Source organism: Ascidia mentula, chromosome 4 (genome assembly GCF_947561715.1).
Source record: "Ascidia mentula chromosome 4, kaAscMent1.1, whole genome shotgun sequence".
Lineage (NCBI taxonomy): Eukaryota > Metazoa > Chordata > Ascidiacea > Phlebobranchia > Ascidiidae > Ascidia > Ascidia mentula.
This window is the reverse complement of record NC_138569.1, coordinates 12,865,878-12,890,505: the sequence shown is the minus strand read 5'-3', so window position 1 is coordinate 12,890,505 and position 24,628 is coordinate 12,865,878. Positions and strand designations below refer to the sequence as shown.

At 35.7% G+C, this 24,628-nt stretch overlaps 2 protein-coding genes across 2 annotated transcripts; both read left to right on the top strand.

The window, feature by feature from the left end:
• Positions 1–983: 983 nt before the first annotated feature.
• LOC145899077 (spectrin alpha chain, non-erythrocytic 1-like) lies at positions 984–19,058 on the top strand. Its single transcript, XM_082987787.1, has 49 exons — positions 984–1,095; positions 1,164–1,319; positions 2,020–2,145; positions 2,448–2,588; positions 2,648–2,788; positions 2,849–2,991; positions 3,063–3,207; positions 3,734–3,886; positions 4,193–4,321; positions 4,377–4,549; positions 4,682–4,862; positions 4,917–5,108; positions 5,193–5,348; positions 5,425–5,629; positions 5,904–6,085; positions 6,145–6,261; positions 7,074–7,200; positions 7,269–7,391; positions 7,459–7,619; positions 8,627–8,776; positions 8,845–8,976; positions 9,116–9,297; positions 9,356–9,572; positions 9,724–9,882; positions 10,093–10,184; positions 10,271–10,358; positions 11,212–11,385; positions 11,459–11,623; positions 12,572–12,720; positions 12,874–12,998; positions 13,062–13,242; positions 13,313–13,475; positions 13,752–13,883; positions 14,346–14,483; positions 14,580–14,797; positions 14,865–14,972; positions 15,044–15,173; positions 15,255–15,409; positions 15,687–15,876; positions 15,939–16,073; positions 16,140–16,241; positions 16,350–16,486; positions 16,599–16,788; positions 17,098–17,408; positions 17,817–17,901; positions 17,974–18,140; positions 18,200–18,400; positions 18,468–18,615; positions 18,772–19,058. Exons 1-49 carry the CDS (start codon positions 1,003–1,005, stop codon positions 18,895–18,897), a joined length of 7,494 nt encoding a protein of 2,497 aa, XP_082843913.1. The 5' UTR covers positions 984–1,002; the 3' UTR covers positions 18,898–19,058.
• Positions 19,059–19,232: 174 nt separating this feature from the next.
• Positions 19,233–22,384, top strand: LOC145898111 (cAMP-regulated D2 protein-like). The gene is made up of 10 exons (XM_082986547.1): positions 19,233–19,353; positions 19,409–19,620; positions 19,918–20,171; positions 20,258–20,396; positions 20,455–20,663; positions 20,848–20,992; positions 21,052–21,219; positions 21,352–21,504; positions 21,559–21,753; positions 21,923–22,384. Exons 1-10 carry the CDS (start codon positions 19,233–19,235, stop codon positions 22,100–22,102), a joined length of 1,776 nt encoding a protein of 591 aa, XP_082842673.1. The 3' UTR covers positions 22,103–22,384.
• Positions 22,385–24,628: the final 2,244 nt, after the last annotated feature.

Here is a 24,628-nt window from a genome sequence, read left to right as displayed (position 1 = left end):
TATTCATGGTTGGTTGACACACTTTCTTATTTGCAATTAAAGTGTCATGGCAAATAGAGGTGTGCTTCATTTTTAGAAACTAGTTTTTTCATTATGATTAAAACAACAGTGGTAGACTATTTAGATGGTCATGTCAACAATCAATAAATTGGAAATACCACCAAATAAATGGAAGGTACTTTTACATCGGGTCACAAAGTTTTTGCCAAACTTGATCCACATATAAGCCTATGTAACATAGAAATCTGTTCGAATATTAACGCTACAATTTCGTGTAGTATTTCAACTCAAATACATAACCAAAAATAACAGGTGGTTGACCTGTTCGCGCATATTCATTAAAATTCGCACATATTGCTGTTTTACACACCTATTGCTGTTTGACTTATATGTGGAGCAAGTTTGGCGAAAACTTTGTGATCCGGTTTAGTAGTATTTTCCCAAATAAATCATAATTCTTATCTACTGTGTCACATAAAAACCAGTGTGCTTATTTTTTGGTCCAGGTCCTGCATATGGCTATACAAAGCCCAATTTGCAATTACTGGGTCACTGAAATTCTTACTTGATTTTTTTGCAGCTGCATTTTTTATTTATTGTGATGATTCACACAAACACACATGTCTGTACTAATCTCTTAAAAAGCTGGTTAACATAATTGCATTGTGAAGCGAAAAAACTAAAAACTAAAGTGCTTTTATTGATTGTATGATCACTAGTTTTACGATGGTTTATGCACCATAGTTTTTTTTTCTGCCTATAACAATAAATATTTTTGCTTTTGTTATGCATTGCAAAAACAAATTATTGCGAAGAAAATAGTGTACCACATAACCTCAGAAAAAAATATTCTTTATAAGATTAACAAACATTACCTTGCTTGAAAGCAATGCTAAGAATATTTCTTTTTCATCTTGCTTGCCAGATGCTTGCTTAAATTTGGGTTGCATAACAGCAGCAAATTGTAATTTTTTTGTTAACAGAGGTAGTTAAAAAAGTGCTATGGCTACTGAACATATAGCAACATCAGTTGTTCAACTTGAAACTGTGGAGGACATCAAGTTAAGACGGGAACACATTCTGTCACAGTATAAGGTAAGGCTTGTTTTGTTTTATTGAGGTTGTATCAGCATATTGCCAATAAATGTTTGGTTGGTGGACAGGCATTTAAAGATGCATTGGTTGCACGTCGGGAAGGGTTGTTGAATGCCCTGGGTTTTCAACAGTTCATTAGGGATGCTATGGAACTTGAAAAATGGATATTAGATAGAACTCAAGCTGCTTATGATGACAGTTCTAAAGATGCAACAAATTTGGAGGTGTGTTGTTTTAGTGTAATTTTTTATTTATGTTTCACTGGTTTTGCAATATGATTTGCATGTGTTGGCATATCCAGGATTTTTAAAGGGGGGGTATTAATTTTTTTTATTGTCTGATTTTTTTACTGTAAATTAAGGTTAATCGAGCATTACAAATCCAGACCCCCCTGGATATGACTATGAGTGTATTTGCTAAATTTTGGGGGTATACGGTTTACAGGCTTTGCAGCCAAGCTGATTTAGCCACTTCTCCTGAAAGTGGGAGCGAGATCTGAAAAATCAAGCTCCCAGTGAGGTTGGAACTCACAACCTTGGGCTAACAAGGCCCAACCTTGGTCACAATATACCCTGTGAAACCAATGAGCTCCTGTAGCTCAGTTGGTAGAACGTTGGGCCTAGTTAGCCCAAGGTTGTAAATTCACCGGAAGCTTGATTTTCCAGATCTTGCTCTGACTTGTCGGGAGAAGTGGCTAATCCAGCTTGGCTGTAATACCTTGGCTGCGAAGTCTGTGAACCTTATTATCAGAATACGAGGGCTGAAATATAAAGGGCCTGCGCAGTGGGGCGATCCTACTTTGCTATGCGAAGGCATGATATTACTTATATGCATTTTTTGGGTATATTATATAAAAAAGTTAATTGTGCAAATACAACAACTTTAGTTGTCCAAACTAAAAACAAACAAAAACAATTTGTATAGGCAAGAATACAGAAGCACAGTGCTCTTGAGGCTGAAGTTAATGCCAATGTGGCATCATTGTCAAAGTTGAATAAAGAAGGCAAAGCCATTGGTATTGAAAGGCCAAATACTGAAAGTAAAATCCAGGTATGTTCGGGAACGGAAACATTGGTCTTGTCAAATAGAATCTTTTTTTAATATATTTGTACACTTGTTTTGTGTGTTATTACAAAAAGCAACAGTCAACAACGAAAGTAAAAGAATATCTGTCATTATTATAGTTTCTAAGCCTATCACATATCAAATAAAAATAAGCATACCTCTCAAAGTATTATTCTGTAGGTTTTTTTTATGGTTGCGATGACAATTTTAATATTCAGTGTACAAGCTAGATGTTGTAATTCTCAAGGTATGATTATGATTAATTTATTATCAAATTTTTGCAACAGAACCGCCTGTCGGAACTTCATGAATTATGGGATAAATTGATCAAGGCATTGGAACTACGAGGCATACGACTTCGACAAACAAAGTCATGGGTGACTTTTTCTAGAAAGTGCGATGAAACACTTTATTGGATTAATGACAAAGTAGGATATCATTAAAAAACACAAAATTGTTTTAAAAATGTGTTTAATTTGCTTTGCAGGAGTTGGTTGTAACTTCAACTGATACAGGAAACGATATTGATCATGTCAATATGTTATATGGAAAATTTGATGATTTTTTAAGTGAACTGCAAGGATTTGGTGAAAGAATTAAAGATCTCAATGATGAGGCTGAAAAAATGGTGGACTGCATATTTGGTTAAAAAAGTAGTTAAGTGAACTTTCAAATTGCTCTTTCTTAGGTTACAGAGGAAAAACATCCAGAATCTGAACATATTCAGAGCAAACAGGAAGAAGTAAATTTAGCATGGAAAAATCTAAACAATCAAGCTGAAACCCGAAATAAAATGTTGACAACTTCTATTGAAGTTCACAAATTTAACAGGTATATTCCAATAAAACATTTGGGTTTGTTTTAACAACCTTTCTACAAATATGTCATAAAATCTATTGTAGAGATGTTGAAGAAACAATATCTTGGATGAAAGACAAAGAAGTAAGCCTTAGTTCTGAAGATGTTGGGTCAGATGTAAGTTCTGTGCAAGCTCTTCAAAGAATCCATGAAAGTGTGGAACGCGATTTGGCTGCTTTAGAAGAAAAGGTGTGGTGAATCATATGATTTCCTGACAATGTGGTTGTGATTTTTGGGACCAATGTTAAGCTTGGCAAATAAGATTTAAGATAATTTTTGTGAGAACAATGTTAATAAGTTTATTTAATATTTCTCGATATATATTATACATCCTTAGATTGGTATCTCAACTGACTGTAACATTTGGAGAGTTTCTTTTATGTAGCTTTAGCCTGATGTAATTCTGGAACTTACACAGTTTATCAGGAATTTGATGTGTTTTTAATTTATTAGGTTTTGTTACATCTCTGACAGGGATGCTGCTGTGAGCTATTCATTTGCTGAAATGCATTTTTTGTGGGCCAATTGCCAACTGGCCTGATGGCAATTAATTAGAAACCTCAAGTAACAGCCACCTGGGTTACGGATTTGGGACTGTTGCTAACTTTAGCACTGTAATTTGCAAACTTGTATGCTCTTACAGCTTCTTCATTTTTCTTAAACACTATTTCTCTAAAGTTTCATTTATTTTGGGATCTTTTTATGTGGTGTACAGGTTTCTGAACTTTCCGAAGAAGCTGCAAGAATCGAAAAGGAACACAGTCTTTCAGTTTCTATTCAGTGCAAAGACATGATTGACAATTGGGACTGTGTCAAATCTGTGATGAATGAGAGAAAACGTCGGTTACAAGAAAGCTACGATCTGCAAGTGAGTTTTGCTTTTTGTGAAATGTAATTGAACAATTCAACAAAAGAGTTACACCTATTTAACTAAGTTGGTTATGGCACTGGCACTTGTTACCACCCCACAAAAAATATCTCCAAAATTATATCATGGTGTAAGCTAGGGCATTCCAAACTTTTTTCTTTATTGAAATAATAATTTGATGAAGGAAAAGTATTTTATTGGTAACGTTAACCTAAACATTGTTAATCATTATTACTTTCTAATTAATCATATTTTTTTTTTTTGAGAATATATTGTATTTTTTAAAAAGAAGAGTTACTTGCTTAGAGCTTTCTGGCTGAAAGCAAGGAATTGCTTATCTGGTGTGACGAAACAGAATCATGTATTTTGGCTAATGAGCTTGCAACAGATGTGTGTGGTGCAGAGGCGCTTGTTGACAAACACCAAGAACACAGAGTTAGTCTATAAACTGTCTTGTGTACTGAAGAAAATTAAGTTTATGCATATACAGGGCAAGATTGCTGCTCAGGAAAGCAGCTTTAGACATGCTGACGAATTTGGCAACAGATTAATCACTGAGAGGCACCCAGCTGCTGTCACTGTGGTTGTTGAAGTTGTTGCATCTTCCAGAAAATCTTCAACATCGTCTTCCTCCGATTCAGATAATGAAAAAGAAAAAAACAAGTAATAAACCAAACTTGATCTGCAGTTATTTGGTACAGTTGTCCTGTGATTGTAATGTTGTTGTTGTTTTAGTATTGACCACAAATGTTTTTTGTCCAATATGTTGCCAAATATTTGTAACATGTCTGTTAGCATTCAAACAAGGACTTCAGAAGCACCAGGTATTATACCAGAAAAAGTTGATGAATTGATGAAAAAACATGAACAACTGTTAAAGTTATGGGAAGAACGACAGGCGCTGTATGACCAATGCCTTCATTTGGCATTATTTAACCGGGATGCTGAGCAGGCAGAATCATGGCTTGCAACACAGGTAATAATGTACAAGGTATAGAATTTAGATTTTGTATTAATTTAGTACTTCTAGGAAATTTTAATTGCTCAAGATGATCTTGGGGAATCATTGGATTCTGTTCAAACCCTTATAAGAAAGCACGATGACTTTAGCAAATCTGCTGCAGCACAAGAGGAAAAAATTAATTCTGTAGATGAAGTGGCAACAAAACTTATTGACAGAGGCCACTATGCATCAGAAGAAATTAGTTTTCGGCGGGATAATGTATGTTGTGGTTCAAAACCCTACTGAAATGTTTTTTCCCTTGTGTGATGTTCATCTTAACTTTTTCCTTTGTTTGATGTTTAGTTGCTGAAGCGACATGAGTTGTTAAAAATATGTATACAAGAGAGGGCCAGAACTTTGGATGATGCCAATAGGTTTAGGTCATTCCAGCGGGATGCAAGAAACTTGTGTTCATGGATGGCAGAAAAAGGAAAAACAGCAAATGATGATTCCTATCAGGTAAATTGACAATGATGATGAAATACTTTTATTTATAATATGATCGAAAGCCAAATTTTCTTGAAAAAATCAATAGGATCCAATAAATATCAGAGGAAAATTGCAAAGGCATAAAGTGTTTGAGGAGGAAGTATTTTCCAGTAAAGGTCGCATTGACTCCTGTCTGAATGATGCCCAGTCACTTGTTGCCGCTAATCATTATGCCAATGATGAAATTCAGACTGAGGCCACTGAAGTGGAAGAAAAATGGCAAAAGTTGCTCAACGATTGTAAAGAGAGGGGTATAAAGTACTTTTTGAAACATTTATAGTCTGGTGTATAAGCTGCAGACAGACTATCAGCCAGCCGACTTTGCTGACCAAACGGCCAAGACTATTTATAGTCTATTTCGTAAGATTTCAAACATGAATACAGCACACATGTTTTTGTTAGCGATACTTTGCAACAACAATTAAATAACATTTAAAGCTTTCATTGGAAACAGTGGCGAACTGAGAATTCTATCTTTCAACATGTATTCGACTCCTGTCATCACATCTATTATTTATATACCAGGAAGCAAATTGTCAAATGCATGTGAAGAGCAAGTTTTTAATCGTTCTGTGTCTGAACTACTTCGTTGGACTGAAGAAACCAAACTTGCAGTTTCTTCTGTTGAATTGGGTGTTGATGTTTCATCGGTTGCCACTTTAATAAAAAAACATCAACTGTTAGAAATTGATGTTCAAGTTCATAAGGTATATTTTCTCTATATGTTATACATGTTGTTCATATTAACATGGTACTTGGTATTTAGGAACGTGTTGATGGAATAGAAATTTTGGCAAAACAGCATGTTGCAAATAATCATTTTAACTCTGTGGAAATTATGCACAAGCAGGAAGACCTTGTTGAAAAATACAACAGCTTGCAAGTGAGCATGATATAGTATAATTTAGACATTACCGACCACGGGACCAGCAGATTTTTTATTTTATTTGCGATGGCTGTATTTAAAAATTTTTTCTGAAACTGCAACTAAACAACATTATAGGGCAATGCGGTTTAACTATTTTAGGATTGCTGACAAATATTTAAAGAATTGGTAGGCCAGTTAGTTGTTACGAACAACAGCCCACACAAGTATGTACAAGCCTTAAAACTAAAACCAAAATATAAATTTAGAAAATAAAATAAATTGCAGTGGTTCAACATGGTACAAAAATGAGATTGTTTCATCCCGAGTTATCCAGTACTAGAAAATTTCAAGCACTTGTCATTTAATTGATTCTCACATTTTTTAATGTCACACCATCATTTTATCGGCAGCTGTATGTTTCATTAAAATTCTTGCTTGCCGATACGTTTTATGGTACAAGGTTATCAACTTAACTAACAATTTTAAATGGTATATTTGGTAACAATACTTGTTGTAGCACACTAAACATTACATTTGACATTTACGTATGGCCAACATTCAAGGGCGGCTTATAATCGAGTAAAAAGGGAATGTGAGATAAAATCCTATGATACAAATCCTATGGTACAAATATTGAATATTGATTGTGAAAGCTAGTTTCAGCCAATTAAATTCTACAATCTGGTCAATTGGTTCATTTTTAGTTTAATATTGGGAATGAATCGAAAAATTATGTTTCAAGCAAATTGGTTTTCATGGCTGAATTCCACACTTCTGCTTTTCTGTTGTTGCATGTGTTAAAAGTTGCATTCTTACATTGAAATCAGATTCCAATGGCCAAAAGAAGAGAAAAACTTCTGGAATCTCAGAAAAGTAAGCAGCTGTTTAGAGATATCCAGGATGAGATGGAGTGGATACAAGACAAATGGCCAATTGTCACAACACCAAACATTGGTTAGTATGACTTTAAAAAATGAATGTTAATAAGTTGTACCACTTGTAACCACCTGTGTCTGCCATAGGCAAGGATTATATGAGTGCAAAAAATTTGTTCCGTAAACATAAAATTGTGCAATCTGAAATATCTGCACATGAAACCAAAGTTGATGAAGTTTGTGCTCGAGCCAACAAACTTATTGATGAAGGTGACTATTCTTTATTTGGTATATTAGTCTATACAGGATATTTTTACATTACCTTTGTTACATGTAGGACACTTTGAAGCCACACAAGCAGATGCCTATTCACATAACCTTGTCAGTGAATGGAAAAAGCTGAAACTAGGTGCTGAGACTCGTGAGCAAGACTTACTTAATTCTATTGAAGCACAGAAATATTTGGCAAATGCAAATGATGCTCATATTTGGATTGAGGTAAATACTATTGTAATTTACTACATAGTTTATTGCATCTGTGTATTGGTAATGTACAGTAGGTGCTGTGAAAAGCCATTGTTTTTCCTGTGTATCTGAACTTCCTTGGCAAGTTTTACTGACGATTTTGGTTTTATTAAATTATTTTGACAATCATACACAGACTTCTCAACTTGTCTAAGTTTGTGAACCACAGGATTAATTATTCTCTGTGGTCCCAAGAAATATCAAAAGGACACAAAAAATTAGCATAGCAATAAATGAAAAAACGGGACATCACCCATGACAAATTTAAAGACCTGTTTTGATGTTGATTCCAACTTTTGGCTACTTCCATAAGAGAGGACAAAATGTTATGAAAACATCATTAGTACACTTTATGATTTCTGATCTGCCCAATCAGCAGTAAGGGTATTAGTTTTTTGAAAACTCTTGTGGGTTTTTTTATTTTTCACTGTGGACCTATAGTTGAGGACCATTGACTTAAAATGATGAACATTTTAACATGGAAAACATTTTTTATCTTATAGTTTGTTTTGGTTGCTGTGATATGAAACTGTATGTTTTGTTTTTGTGCAATCTATTGTTGCTATGGGTTTGAGTCATTATGATAACCTTGTCATATAGACTTGTGAATTGATTCTGGTAATCATTTCCCATTCTGTTGCAATTGCAAGTGGTCCTGACGATTTCCACCTTAGTTTCTGAGATAGTGGACTTGTCATATAGACTTAAGATAGGTCATTATTGTTGAAAAGGAAAGTCGAAGAATACATAATAGTATTTGTTCAAAACTACTTCACTGGAAAGTTTTCTGCTCAGATACATCAAACAATGGTATCTCAGTTACCAAACATTCTGTTTCTAATGTTTGCTCTTTTGCCGCTCTACTACTTTAAATAACTATCAACTGAACGAAGTGTTGTTTCTTCGAAGCAAAGCTAAACTGTTAAACGACAGTTGTCATTTTTTTCTCTTATTAAAAAAATCACATAATTTTTGTTTAGGAAAAGCAAGCAATCATATCATCACTGGATGTGGGTGCTGATGAGGATTCTGCCGAGTCGCTTGTTAAGAAACACGATGCCCTCATGGCAGATGTTGCATTGTTTGAGGGAAACATCACCTTCTTAAGGACAGAAGCTGAACAGTGCAAGGTCCATATAGTACAACTTTTTTTCTTTAATTTTTGATATACACAGTTATCAAGTTAATACTCTTGCAGCTGCAAAGTCCGTGGGCAAAGGAAGAAACCCTAAGAAAAGTGATTGTACTTCATGAGTATCATGAAAAATCCCCAAGGGAACTCACAGTGAAAAAAGATGAAGTTCTGACTCTTTTGTCATCGTATAATAAGGTTACATATCATAAATGTAAAATTAAAATATTTATTGAGGATTGACATATTTTTTTAAATTGTTTAAAATTGTCATTAATCTGTATCCATCAGTTAGTTTTTAGTCCATCTCTTATTTATTGTTTGTTTTTCACATTAGGATTGGTGGAAAGTTGAGAGGATGGAACAGCAGGGATTTGTTCCTTCTGCTAGCTTGAAGTTAGTTGAAGATGATGAACATCAGGAAAACAGGGAAGATACTGATGATGAGACAGAACAAGTGGCTGAATTGGAAAAAAATGAAAAAACTATCTTGGCATGCCAAAAGCAAATTGAAAATGAGTAGGCTCAAACATCTTTGTTTAAGATATCATTCCTATTTATTTAACTTATTTTATAGCTATGAGAGTCTAAAAGTGAAATGTAAAAGACGTCATGGCATGCTAGAGCACTCCCGCAGGCAACATGCTTTAGCACGGGAATGTGATGATATGGTGAAGTGGGTGGATGAAAAACATGTACTAGCTGCATCATACCAACTTCAAGAAGATAATGATCAACAAGGTGGCTTGGAGCACGTCGAAAAACTACAAAAAAAACTTGATGACTTTCAGAAGGTAGAAGAGTATAAAGTGAAATCAAACCCCAAACCTAATAGTTCGGATTATCTGTATACATCAGTGCCCGGTGCTGCCAAAAGAACATTTATGTTTATGTTTTTCTGCAAATCAATCAGATAACATTATTTTTTCCAATCTGCGCCTTTAGGACCTTAAGGCTCGTGAAAAACGTGTGGATGAACTGAACAATGAAGCTACACTGCTGAAACTTCCAGTTACCAGAAGTAGGGAAGGATCAACTTCATCGGATTCTGATGATGAGGTTGATCACCCCTCATATGGTTCACATGTTAATGGAAAAGTGGGGGTAAGGATTGGTGCACTGCTGTTCAGTGGTAACACAATTTTGTTACTGTTTGCAATGACAGGATATTTGCCAATATTATCATGCACTGTACTTGATTTCAAGTTTGTTTGTGCAACTCAACTGACCTAGACTATTGGTTTATGGTGCTTGGTACACACAGAGTCTATTAGTCTTTGTCAATGATTTAAAATCCCTTTTTTGTGCTGACAGAATCTTAACAAAGCTTGGAGCGATTTGCATGATGTTGTAAAGACACAAAATGACAATTTAGGTTCTGCACATCAGGTCCAGCGCTTCTTCAGGTTGGCAGATAAGTTCCAATGATGGCTTATGCCTATGGTGATTAAAGAAATATCTCAAAATAATAAAACAAACAACAAAACTTTAGAGATGCTAATGAAACTCATGAATGGATAGATGAAAAAAGCCAAGCGTTAAACAATGACAATGTTGGACCAGACCTATCAACTGTTCAGGTAAGAAGAAGGTTTCCAGCCATAAACACCCCGTCCAGTTATGTGGTTAGGCATATTTTTATTGCTAACCCTATGGCCTGTTTTATCTATGTGTATAATGTACAAAAATAAAGTAGATTAGTTATAATTGCTCTCCAGCAAGTTCCAATTCCTCTGGACCTCAGAGTGAGGGCACTGGAAATCATTTGGTCTTGTTTGATAATTGTATGAACTAAATCTGTGACCATATAAGCAAATACAATGTTTTATTTCTATTTTCAAACAATTTAAGTAGGCTGATACACAAATCTGTCGGAAACCGCACCACACAACCATTCCATTCGAAAGGTTTAAAGATTAATCTGCCTAATCTCAAACAATCTTACCAAAACCATCTTGTGGAAAAGTGTTAGACATTATGAGTCACTAACAGAAAACTAAATAGGTTGGAAATAATTATTTTGCACAAAATGTGTCGCGCTTATTCCTTACACAACAAACACAAAAAATGTTGACCTAGTTAGATAAGTTCACCTAGGTAATTGAATTTGTTTTGTTGTAAGGCCTTTTTGGAAAATATCCCTCATGCAATAAATTTCAGAGACAGTTATGCGATTCCTGCTTACGTCATAATAACAAATTATTCACAATATAGCCACCATCCTGGAAGTATGAAAGCTATGAACCTATGCTCATAAACATATTTCTGTTACGTTTGTTTTCGAACTGTTTGGATTTAAACAATTTTCCAAAAAGTAATTCATATGCTGTTTTATGTACACCTGCACTGTATGGGTATTAGTACTCTTGTCCAAAATGTGAATGAATTGCTTTCAGTTCTGACTAGTTGTATTGTACATAACTGTATTTCCAGGCATTGCAACGAAAACATGAAGGTTTGGAAAGGGACTTAGCTGCATTAGGAGAACAAGTTCATTCCCTTGATGCTGTTGCTTCACATCTAACTGAGCAGCACCCAGAACAGTCTGATGCAATTCAAACAAAGCGCTCTGAAATAAATCAAGCATGGAATGATTTGGTTGGAAAGGTATTGCTTTTATGCTACAAATAAAAAATTTGTAATGTATTGTGCATAAATAATGTTTTTTTATAATATTTAGGCGGAAACAAGAAAAAGATCTCTGTCTGACTCATTTGAGCTGCAGCATTTTTTTGCTGATTATAGGGAGTTGCAAAGGTGGTTAAGCCATGTGCAAAGTCAAGTTGGAAATACAGAGGTTGCTGATGATTTCCCTGGTGCTGAGGCCTTATTACAGCGTCACCAAGTAAAAAGATTTTTCCTAAACTTCTGTTAAAAATATTCTTTTAAAATTAACTTCTAGAAATGTCCAAGAATCTCCAAAAGTTATAGGTTAAATACTGTCAAAGTGTGACACTAATATATACAACACATATACCTGTTTTATTAAATAAATAGCCTTACCTTATGTTATGGGTGTCCAAACATTTTGTTTTGGGGGCCAATTTTATTCAGATGAAAATGCCCTTGGGTTTGTGATTTTAACCATGAAATAAATGTGTATTTTCTTTTACACTTGTATGAAGTTGCAAACCAAGTCTGCAAGCCTAAATCAAACCTTGGTGGGCCTTGTACAACACTATTTTAAATCACAGCCCTGGGTCACATGAAATACCAAACTGCAGACACTCCTGACTTAGGTTTATCCAACAGTGACACTACATTAATTTACTTAAGAGATGACATTTTAGTCTCACAAAAAGCTGTGTTGTTACTGTTCTGTCATTCCATAATGTAAATCTCTTTATCATCTTTCGTCACTATGATTGTCCGACACTGGTATTGTCCGACACTGGTATTTTTCATCCGATACCGATACCTGAAATTTTTCTTTAAAAATACTGTGAAACCGATCAGATATCAATTCTGTTTAATTACTTTATAAGTATATACATCAGCAAAATCTCAAGTTTCATATTATCATGAATTGTTGGTTCTTCAAAACCTCAATGAAGTTTGCCAACAATTATTATAAGCCTTAGAAAGAGTAGTACTACATGGCAATGTGTATCATTAAGAAATTTAGGTCACATGTTATTTTTTTGTCATGCCATTGGCTCTTGAAACATCAAAGTCATTGACTTTCAAAGTTTTGTCAACAGATTTTGTTTTTTCTTGCTGTAAACTTCTTTTTACATGTATTTGTAAATTTAAATTGTGGCTTCCGGTTAATTTCACAACATACCATTTGAAGGAATATAGAGCAGACATGGATGCAAGGTCACCAGCTTTTCACGTCCTTGAGCAGCAAGCAGATTCTCTTGTTCGTGCTGATCATCCTGCTGCAGCTGATGTTGATGCAGCAATTCAAGAGACATCAAGAGGCAGAGAAGAGTTGGAGAAGTACGTTATTGCTAGTTGTCTTATATGCAAACAATGTTTTGTTGGGTTGGTCCTAATAATTACAAAAAATCTTTAATTGTTAGAGGGCAACGTGTTTCATTTCAACACTCTAAAAATCCACTTTAATATTCGGTGGGTATTTGTTTGTTTCAGAGCTTGGGCATCTGGACATGTTTTGCTTGAACAATGCCTGAAATTTCACTTGTTTCTCCGAGATTGTGACATCACAGAAAACTGGATGCAAGCAAGAGAGGACTTTTTGGCAAGTGAAGAAACTGGTCTGTTTATTTAATTACATTTACAATCTTGTTTGTTTCTTAGTTTAGTTAATGTGTTCTTAGGGGACTCTTTGGATTCTGTTGAATCCCTTATTAAAAAGCATGAGGACTTTGATCGTGCCATTGGCTTGCAAGAAGCTAAAATATCAAGTCTGCAGACAACATCTGAAAAGCTAATGGAATCTGAGCCTCCACATTATGCAAGTGACCAAATTAAAGAGAAGACCGAAAGTATGTTGCAAAGGTAAGGAATCTGTTATTAATCAAGATATGCAAGCAGGGCAATGTCATTCAATATTATTAATTAAAAACAGATGGCATAAATTGAAAAATGCCTTGATTGAGAAGCGATCACGACTTGGTGAAACGCAGACTCTTCAACAGTTTAGTCGAGATGCTGATGAGGCTGATGCTTGGATTGCCGACAAACTTCAAACTGCTACAGATGACAGTTACAAGGATCCTTCAAACATTCAGGTTCATTCTATGTTTTAACATGTTTATTTACTTGAAATGTTTAACCAATGTTATTTTGGTCCCAGGACATTCAAAGTGGCTTGGTATGGGTACAAATATTTAACAGTCTAATTCATCATTGCATGCAGTGAAAAAAATACCATAATTTTAATGTATATTTTAAACTTGGCAGCATTATATTTCCACCACTGGAATCCGTAGAATTATAATAGCCATGCACCCCTTTTTCTTTCATTTCCAAAACTTTGAGCTTTTTGCTGTAAATATTATCACCAGAGCAAACATCAAAAGCACCAGGCATTTGAGGCTGAACTTGACGCTAACAAGGAACGTATCCAAAGTGTGATTAATGTTGGACAACAACTGATTGACACTCATCAGTGTGCTGGCTCTGAAGATGCTGTCCAGGTGTGTTGTATCTTACGTAAAAAGTATTTGAAAACTAATAAAGCATGATAATGAACTTTAAAGACTTTAATAAAGCTCTGTGGTAAGAATGGGGCATAAAAACATATTTGAACTTTATGCTTATTTTGACTTTGGCACAAGCATTCGATTAATTTTCTTTGTGTCAACTATTCTACATTTTCGTTTGTGCTTCGGGTGTGTTGTGTACCCTTTCGATGAACCAATATGTGTGGCATTCCCTTAACAGAGTTGTTTCCTTCTGAAATTTATTTTGTTTTTGTGACAATCTATGTCGCAGTTTCCTAACTGGCAAACATGCAAAAAAAACAGTGGCCATCTGTCTGCAGCTTATACGCAATGCAAAAAAAAGTTTATGAATTCTGTTTTCGAGTTTGTATAAACTTTCTGCTAATTGACTGCTGATTAGTTCATGGTTTTATTATGAACATTGTGTGGTTGCAGGGTCGGATTGCAAAGTTGGAAACAGATTGGCAGAACTTGCTCCACAAATCAGCAGGAAAGGGCAGCAAGCTGAAAGAAGCAAACCAGCAACAAAACTTTATCACTGCCGTCAAAGATCTGGAGTTTTGGATGTCAGAGGTAAAAAAGATTTTTGTAATTAAATATTTTTTGTGGTGTTCTTCAAAAGTTGATTGTTCTTGCTTTTTGGTAACTTTTAAAGACACAAATTATCAGGTGGAGGCAGTGTTGGTATCAGAGGACGTTGGAAAAGATGTCACATCAGTGTCGAATTTGCTGAAGAAGCAGAAACTGCTTGAAGCAGATGTGGATGCACATGAAGATCGTGCAAAAGAATTATCTCATCATGCAAGCATGCTTTTGCAAAAGGCGAATGATTCAGATGCATTGGATAGTACTGATGTAGAAGCAAAGAGAGAACAAATTGAGACTAGGTGGGTTTCTTAAAAATGCAATTATTTAGATGTTGTTTTTTGTTATTTTGCTTTGTTGGGTCTTCAGATTTGCAAACATTAAGGAGTTGACACGCTGTAGACATGCAAAGCTACAAGAATCACTTGCTATTCATCAGTTGCTGTACGAAATAGCTGGTGAAGAATCGTGGATAAGGTGAAGAAAATAAATATCAAGTATTTTACTCCTTTTGTAAGGTGATTTAATTGCTGTGCTGGATGTTTTAGTGAGAAAAAGTTGTTGGTGAGCAGTGATGATTGTGGTCGGGATCTCACAAGTATCAATAACTTGTGCAAAAAGCAGAAAAGAATAGTGTCGGAAATTGTGTCCCACGAACCAAATATTGAAAGACTTATGGTAAAAAAATTCTGTACTGATGTTTGATCGACAATATAAATTCAACAAACATAATTGGCTTACTTAATTTGACTTTCTTAGGAATCTGGCAATAAAATCAAAGAAGGTTCAGTTACACTTCATGATGAAATTGATCAACGCATAAATAACCTAAACAACACATGGAATTGGTTAAAAGACTTAAGTGGTCAACGAAGCTTGAGGCTGAAGCAAGCTCAAAACTTTCAACAATTCAGGTATGTTGCATATTGTTTTCTTTTGATTTTGTTGTTGTTACAGCTGTTAACAATGTGAAACTGAAAATAAGGATGGCTGAAAAGAAATGTAATTTATCTTCAGTGATGCTAAATTTTAGACAGCGACTTCCAAAATAAGGACAAATCTTAAAACGAAGGACTGTATGGCAAACCTGGTTATTACATAACATCAAAATTGATTTCCAGTAAAGTTCTGTCCAAGCTAATTATTAGAGGACTGACAATAAATATTTAAACTTACATGATTATTTCATAGAGCCAATCTTGAGGAGGAATCCAGCTGGATAGGACAACAACAGGCAGTTGTTGAGTCACAACAAGTCCCTGATTCTTTTGCAGCCACCCAGAGTTTACTTGCGAAGCATGAAACATTTGAAACAGATCTAAGTGTGCATTGTGATCGAATATCGGCAGTCAAGTCCACCGGTCAAATGTTGATTGACAAGGTAAATTGTTTTGAGTAATTTTTTTTTGAGAATAAAAGTGTGGTCACGCTCTAAACTTGTAGGAAAATCCTCATGCGAAGTCCGTGTTAGAGGAAATTAATCTGATTGAAGAGAAGCTGTCAGTATTGCAGGGTGCTGCATCTAAACGTAAAAAGCAGCTGCAAGAAACCTCTGCTTTTTTACAGTTCAACTGGAAGGTTTGTGATCAAATACAGATTGTTACACAAAACAAGAATGGATGGTTTTAAAATACTATTTTTTAGGCTGATATGGTTGATTCATGGATTGCAGAAAAGGAAGAAATTTTGAAATCTCATGACTTTGGTGAGGACCTTTCTTCCGTTCAAGTGTTACTTGTCAAACAGGTATGTACATGTGGAGTTTCTAGGTTTGTTAGATTCACATTGTTGACTTTCGTACATTATTTTGTGTGCTCTTTCCAACAAAGTGCATCTTAAAGACTTAATGTGCAGGACACTTTTGATGCGGGCTTGGAAGTTTTCGATCATGAGGAAATGTCAAAAATTACAGCTTTAAAAGATCAACTTATTGAAGCTGATCACGCTCAGTTTGATGCAATTAATGCAAGATACGCACTTCTAATGAAAAGGTTTATTGTGCTTTCTTTAGGCTATGTTATGTAAACTTACAGTATGTGGCAAAGGACAAATGCTTCGTAACCGTGACAAGTATGTAATCTAGTGCCATAATATATTTTGTAGACGTGGGGATTTGAAAACAGCGGCTGTTGCCAGAAGAATTGAACTCGAGCGAAATAGTAAATATTTACGTGGTGTAAATGACTTGTGTCTGCTTTTTGCCAAGAAGGCTTCCGCGTTTAATTCATGGTTTGAAAACGTTGAAGAAGATTTAACAGATCCTGTGCGATGTCATTCAGTCGCCGAAATAAAGGTTAAGAAAACTATTTTCTTGTATAGTGTGTGTCTGTTTATTTTGGCATCAATACTATTTAACAGACATTATATCGCGTTTGGTAATTATTTTTTAAGTGTTTAAACACTTCCAAATATCTCTCCAAAGAACCGCAGAAACGCTGGGGTTAACTATTTTGTAAAAAATGCAGGGTGTTGTAACGTGAGAAAGTTGATCATCATTACGAACGTCTGGGGGTGTTTGCATCTGGGAAAAAAACTAGTTGGCTCTTGGTCGCTAGTCACGTCCTGGGATTGCTCTTTAAACGTGAAATCTGTTTTCGCGCAGGCACTTGTATCAGAACATGAAAGTTTCCGACAATCCTTGTCTGTCGCGGAGAATGATTTGCAAGAGTTGTTTGAAATTGACGACAAAATAAACGAGATGAAACCAATGAATGATCCATCTGGCTCCAATAATTCCTACACTTGGTTCAAACGCCAAACACTTCAGGAATCGTGGAATGCTGTGCAAAACATGGTTGCATCTCGTGATACAGACCTGCAGCATGAACTGGAACGACAAAAGAACAATGACGAGGCGAGAATGAAATTTGCTCAACACGCAAACGCGTTTCACGATTGGTTGACAGAGACAAGGTAAATGGAACAGATCGTTAATTGTGTTTGTATATGTGGTCGTTACCAGGACCTTTACGAGTTTGTGTTTACCCTTCCGGATTGTTTCTTTTTCAGGTGCTATCTTCTTGACTGGTAACTACCTGCTTACTTTTCCTCTCTAACCTTTTCTTTTCATATACTCTTTTCTTTTCTGACAGTGTTGGTTATCGGCATGTTCTCCGTGTTTTGAAATACTGCGTCATTTACTCCCAAAAAGATGATTCTTTAGTCCCCAGGTTAACCTAAGATTTACTGCTACTGCAAATCAGTGTTTTACTGCATGTCAATCTACAAACTCACTTTGGTTTACACAGCACAAACAAATCAACACATTCTATAAAGAACACTTTCATAGGTTTTGAAACGAATTATAATTTTTTCCAATAGAGCAACCATGATGGAGGAATCTGGAACCTTGGAATCACAACTGGAAGCCACTAAACACAAATCTGTGGAAATCAGACAAAAAAAGGTTTGGTTTGGTGTCAACAATAAGCTGAATTAGACGTATTTTGTAATTCCACAACTGTGTTTGTTGTACAAGACTCAGCTGCAAGAGATCGAAGCACTTGGTGCTGGTTTAGAAAAGGCATTGATTTTGGACAACGCTTACACTGAATATTCAACTGTCGGTCTGGCACAACAGTGGGACCAACTTGAACAACTCGGAATGAGAATGCAGCACAACTTGGAGCAGCAAATACAAGCAAGGTAATTTCACCACTACTATAACTATATGTGATATTTCCATTACGTTGTTTTGCGCCCAGAAACATGACTGGCGTAACCGAGGAAGCATTAAAGGAGTTTTCTATGATGTTCAAACACTTTGATAAAGACAAAAGTGGACGCCTCGAGCATCACGAGTTCAAATCTTGTCTTCGTTCACTTGGATACGATCTTCCTATGGTCGAGGAAGGAGAGGAAGACCCAGAATTTCAAGCCATCCTTGATCTTGTTGACCCTAACAGGTAATATGTGATGGTACGACATCTCACCCTAACAACTTGTAACACCTTATTGTGAATATTGATATAGGGATGGTATGGTTTCCTTGCAAGAGTATATGGGCTTCATGATAAGCAGGGAAACTGAAAATGTCAAGTCAAGTGAGGAAGTGGAAAGTGCTTTTAAGGCATTAAGCGCAGAAGGCAAACCTTACGTTACCAAGGAAGAGCTCTACCAGGTACAAATGTCCATACTCTTTCTCAATAAAAGTGTTTTGGAAAAATTTGAAATTGGGGCCTTCAAAATACAATCTGAAAGTGGAAACTTTTACCTGCACTGTAAATGTATAATTGTAATTTATTATGAATTGTTACCGTTTTTATTATGATTTCAGAATCTCAGTCGAGAACAAGCTAATTATTGTGTGGACAACATGCCGCCATATTACGATACTCACGGGGTTCATGTGCTTGGTGCTTATGATTATGTTGGATTCACCAAAGAACTATTTAATAATTAACCATGTCATATATTTGTAGCATGCTTGTAGTGTAGATGGTGCTTGTTTTGTATGGTGTCTTCATATGTGTAATTTAGTGCTTTATATCACTGAAAGACCTCTTCAATTCTTCTCATAAACTCAAAATTTCTGCTGCAAAATAAACAATAGCGTGTGCTGTCTCATAAATGTGCAGATTTTAAAGTTGCCTAATGATTAACAAGGCTTTGTTTGTCGATATGAAGTAAATGTTGAGGATCTGGATCGTGTAATGGATAACGAGCGAAGCAATCATCACAGAACCGAAATTCTGTTCCCATTGATGATTTGTATCTAAAGTTTTTCAGCAGCCTACAATGAAAATTCCGAAAGTCTTGGTTGGTGTTGCAGTGTTGGGACTCGTTGCAACCCTGGCTGTTGTGCTTCCTATTTCGTTGCTTTTGCCCAAAAAACAAGGCACTGATATAGTAGTAGCAAGTAAGTTAAAATAATTAAAATATCCCGAATCGTTTGTGCATTGGCCTTTTTATAGCAAACGAAGGTTCATTGGTTGGCTACAAGTCGAAAGAAGCAGGTATATTTTGGGGAATTCCGTTTAGTCAGCCTCCAACTGGAGAGTATAGATGGAAAAATCCAAGAAACCCAATTCCATATGAAGAGAAGTTTTGGGATGCAAGATACAAACGGCCTGGGTGTCCACAAATATGTGATCAACCTGCTGCTGAATATTCTTGTCCACATGAGGTTGGAAAATCAGTGTGGTCACAATTTAACGTGTAAAGAGACCAGTCTACACTTGCTTTTGCATGTAATTTAAAATAATGCAAAAAAAGTTCTGCATAACTAACACTACGCCCAAAATTTTATTTAAATAGATACGAAGGATTCGGTTGTTTTGGTTCATAAAACTTTAATGCTAGATTTAAATCATAAATATTTCCCCAAATTATGTTAGACTCCAATATTATTGTTTGGGCTTCATCTCTTATCTCTTCGATGCAATTTGCACAGAATTGCAATCATAGCAATATTGTGTTGCAGACTGACGAAGACTGCTTGTATCTAAATGTTTTCATTCCCGATAAATTATTGGCATACGTGGAAGCTGATACGGTTTTGAATCACGAGCATTTTACGATAGCTCCTCAGTATTTGGATGGTAAATTCAACAAACTGCCTGTTCTTGTATGGTTTTATGGTGGAAACTTTTTAAACGGAGCCGGTTCGTGCGTTTTATATGATGGCCGCAAAATGGCCAGTTCGGGTGATGTTATTGTAGTCACCCCGAATTACAGGTAATTTACGTATGTAATTTGTTGCTTTTTTGTGAGCGTTTATATCACATACTGTTTAACGAAATAACAATGAACAATTTGTGCAGAGTTGCACATTTGGGATTTTTGGTGCAAGGTAATAGTTCAACAAACGACGGAAAAGGTAATTTCGGAATCTGGGACCAAATAAAGGCTATGGAATGGGTAAAAAACAATATTGCGAATTTTGGTGGCGATGCTTCTCAGGTGATGAATAAAAACCTGGAAATATTTGCACATTTTAACAAAGTTGATAACTTTGCAGGTGACATTATTTGGACAAAGTGCTGGTGCGGAATCAATTGGCGTTCATTTGGGTTCAAAATACAGCGATCCCTTATTTCATCAAGCTATTATGCAGAGCAATCCATTTGGTTTGCCATTTCGGGACTTGAAAGATGCTCAAGCGTTTGGTAGTAATTTTGCGAAAGCATGCAATTGCAACGAAAATGACATGAGTTGCTTGCGATCCAAGTAAGTGAAAACTGAAAACCCAACAAACCGTAACACGTTGAAATGTTCACATGTAATAAAGGGAAGGGTAAATGGAAATAACTATTTAACACAAACTGTAAACATCAACAATAGAGACTATTATTGATCAAGCATTCCATTTAACCTGTGTTCTGTGCATATCTAATTTATGTGACATTTTTAGATCTTTATTGGAGTTAGAAAAGGCATTCAATGAAACTGCTTTAACTGTGACTGATCCTTCAAAAATTATGTTGATATTTCAACCTTGGAGTCCTGTAATTGACGGAGACTTACTTCCACAACAGCCAATCGACATGTTTATGAAAGTACTGAAGCGTATTGGTAAAGTTTACAAACATAAAGTACTGCTTTCAAATTACTACAGGGATCAGCACAAAAAAAAGCTATGATTTTGGGAGCAACTGTTGATGAAGGAATGATTTTTGTTGCTGAAGCTTTTCCTGAAAAAATAAACAACACGGCGTACACAGCAATAGTCATTGCTGTGTTTAAGCGTGATGGGCAAGAAATATTGAAGGAGTATCCGCCTGCGGTAATCGAATTCAAAGCTTTGCTCGGTGGATAAAGCTTGCAGCTAAAATAAATTTTATTTGTTGATAAACTGCTAGAAAGCGGTTACAGACAGTTGTTCAACTCATTTACAGCAGATAGGATTTTTTTGCAGTGTGTTGAAAACGACTCAAATTGCGATAATAGAGAATTATTGAACAAATTAGCTACTGAAGCATTGTTTATATGTCCACAAAGAAATGCCGCCAACGCATCGGATGGGACTGATCAATGGTGGTACATATTTAACCAAACCTGGTCGTTTGAGGTAACTTCAATTGTTTACGTTGCACGTAAACATATTATTACAGTTTTAATTCAGGAACTGTGGGAGCAACCACTCTGCTATGATCGTGTTTGTCATGCCGCCGAACTGGCTTACCTCTTTAATGTTGAAGAGTTAACAACGTATACTTTCACTCAAAATGAAAAAACTTTTGCTAATCGACTGATTTGGTACTGGAGCAACTTCGCCACATATGGAAACCCTAACGGCCTTGCGGGTGGAAACGCAAAGGTAGACTTTACATCATTGGCATAATTGCTTTGAAAATGTGTCCTTGTTATACTCATTCCGTAAAAAAATGCGCAATAAGTTTGCCGCTGAGAAATGGTCGGTTAACATTAAACACTGAATTTTTTGTAGGCTTGTTAATTATGACATAGCATTTTCATTTGTTTTTCAGACATCACGTACCAAACGTGCTGTAGTTAATCCACGTAATTGGCCATTTTTCAATGACCTGACCACAAAACAACATTACATTGCTCTAACACTGCAAGCAGAGGAGGATTTTCAAGTTAATGATCCATATAAGGAGATCTGTGATTTTTGGGACCATTTGGATGCATATGCAGACCATTAATAATGTGCAAATGTTTAACAATACACAAACAAAAAAATCAAATAAAAATGGTGCATGTTGCAATTATCAATATATATATATAACACAATCCAGCGATCACAACTTAGTTATATGATGCCATTGACCAAAAAAAGTTAAATTTAATACCATTTTGCAAAATATACTTTTACTTTTTCACATTTACTTTTGAAAACGAGTGAACCACATTAAATATTTCAACACAAATTCAAGACTTGGAAACAAATTTAATCTGCCCAACAGCAGAGTCGTATCGACGGTTTATAGCACAAATAGCAAAGTACATAAATTGCAATTCTTTTCAAACATGTGTTCCCAATTTTCTTTGATCTATGTTGCCAATTGCTTGTTAAATGGTATTTATTGGTTGTCGAATTAAGAAACCAAAAACATTTGAAGTGTTTCTCTACTTACATCTTAACTGCAAGATGATTTCTATACATTATTTCGCTTTTGCTCTTGACGCTCTGTTGATGTAATACTAATCTACTATTTCAAAGTATTTGGAAAAAGTCGTAAGTGTTCACCAGCGTTGTTTAAAGCTATTCGTAATTCGTTAATAACATTTTTAACAAACTTGAATTAGGCGCAATAAATTGCGTTGGCGGTTTAAGTTACTTTTACAATTCCAGTCGATCTTCAGCCACATTTTTATTTGTAGGGTCCAAACTTTATCTCAATTTTCTTTCATAAAATTATAACACAAACACTCTACCACATCAGTACAGGACACGATTCACGAATAAGGGAAAGGGAGCAAAGCGAAAAGGTAAAACAAACATTGTAGATTCCAAAACCAAAATTTATCAGTTCTTTTCGTTGTTGTTGTGTTTTCTATGTTTGGCGCAACACTCATAACAATGGCTGCGCAGTAGCTGTGCGCGTGCAGACCGCGTGGTTATGTTTGCTTGTTCTTGTGTTGCCAGTTTCTGTCATGTGTTTTAACTATAGGATTACATTTGATTATGGCTTATTGCCGGCGTGGGCATAGGCGTCGATTTAGAGGTGACTGGGATGACATGTCACAAACCAACAGGGGTGACAATGCATGTATTGTCACCCCTGAATTTCGTTTAAATTAAAATTATTGTTAGAAAAAACACATACATTATACTATGCGTTAAGGTAGTTTTAAACAACCTGTATTATCACCATCACAATCAGGATAAACACAAGTGTCTCTTTGATTGTTACCCAACGCAGCAGTTGTTGTGATAAATGGTAAGAATCAGCATTGTTGCGTAATAGATTTGTATAACTTCATAATTACTAAATCTGCAATAGACTGATTGAAACAAAAATGTGCCGCTTTCAGTAAAGGTGGTCCGTAATTAAAGTGTTTAAAACATAGTGCTACAAAACATGATTCGTTGTAAAAACAAAGTGACACGAAACGGAATTCGCGTCTTGCCTATATTTAGGGCGATACGACTGACGAAATGTTTTTTGCGTATTTCTAAAACCTGGAAAAGTCACCCTTAATATTTTACAAAACGTTAAAAAATCGACGCCTAGGGGCGTGAGTAATGTTTTTTGTCTGTTAACTGTGCTTTGTGACATTTGGCAGTTTTACTGGCATTTGATTAATGCAACTGATGAATGTGATTGCACAACGGGCAGCCTATGCGAATAGATCGGTCGCAAAAACAGTTTCATAAGTGTGCTAGAATTTGCCATGTCTGCAAACTGTACATACAATTGTGTTTCTTTTTTGTTTAAATAGAAACCGTTCCTGTTCTGGCGCGTGGATGTTGTGCCGGCCATTCCGTTGTATTGAATACAAGTGTGTGTTGTGTTCTGCGGGCTTAGCCACTATCTAAGTTACTCCAAAAAGCTAGATAAAATTCTGCAGGAAAACTATCTAATCCGCAATAATTTTTTTTTCATTTTCATAAACGCCGTGTAAAAGTCTTTTTCCGCGATTTCTGCATCTAATTGAATGGCTTGTTCATTGGTTAATTTTGGTAGATCAAAGTTTAATAATTTACGAGCGTTGGCTTTGATATTCAGATTGTTTGCGCTTTGCTTGTAAAACTGTACATATAAATTAACAAGATCAGACTGAATAAGCTTCTGGTCTGTGATCATCCTATTGCCCGACCTTAATCTATCGATGTTTTTTTTGGTTGTGTCGCTCTCTAAGTTTAAAAAGTATTTAGTATTTTTTCTCAGTATCTTACGTTCTTTTTATTCGTTTTTCGAGATCATGTAGGGTTGCTAACCTGTTTCGTTTGGTGATTGCGGCGTGACGAATCGTTTCCCCCCTTATCACGGCTTTTAGTGTGTCTCACCTTGTATGTGGATTTTGTATCAGTCCGGGGATTTTCGCGTTCGAAGTTCGTGACTACTTCAACTATTTTCTCTCTGTAATCATTAAGCAGGGATACATTGATCTGCTAGTATCCTCTTTCACGGGACGGAGGGTTGATATTAAGTTGTAAAGTGATTATGGAATGGTCTGACATTATTCCCGGATCGATATTGGCATTTGTAACATTTGTGGTGAGT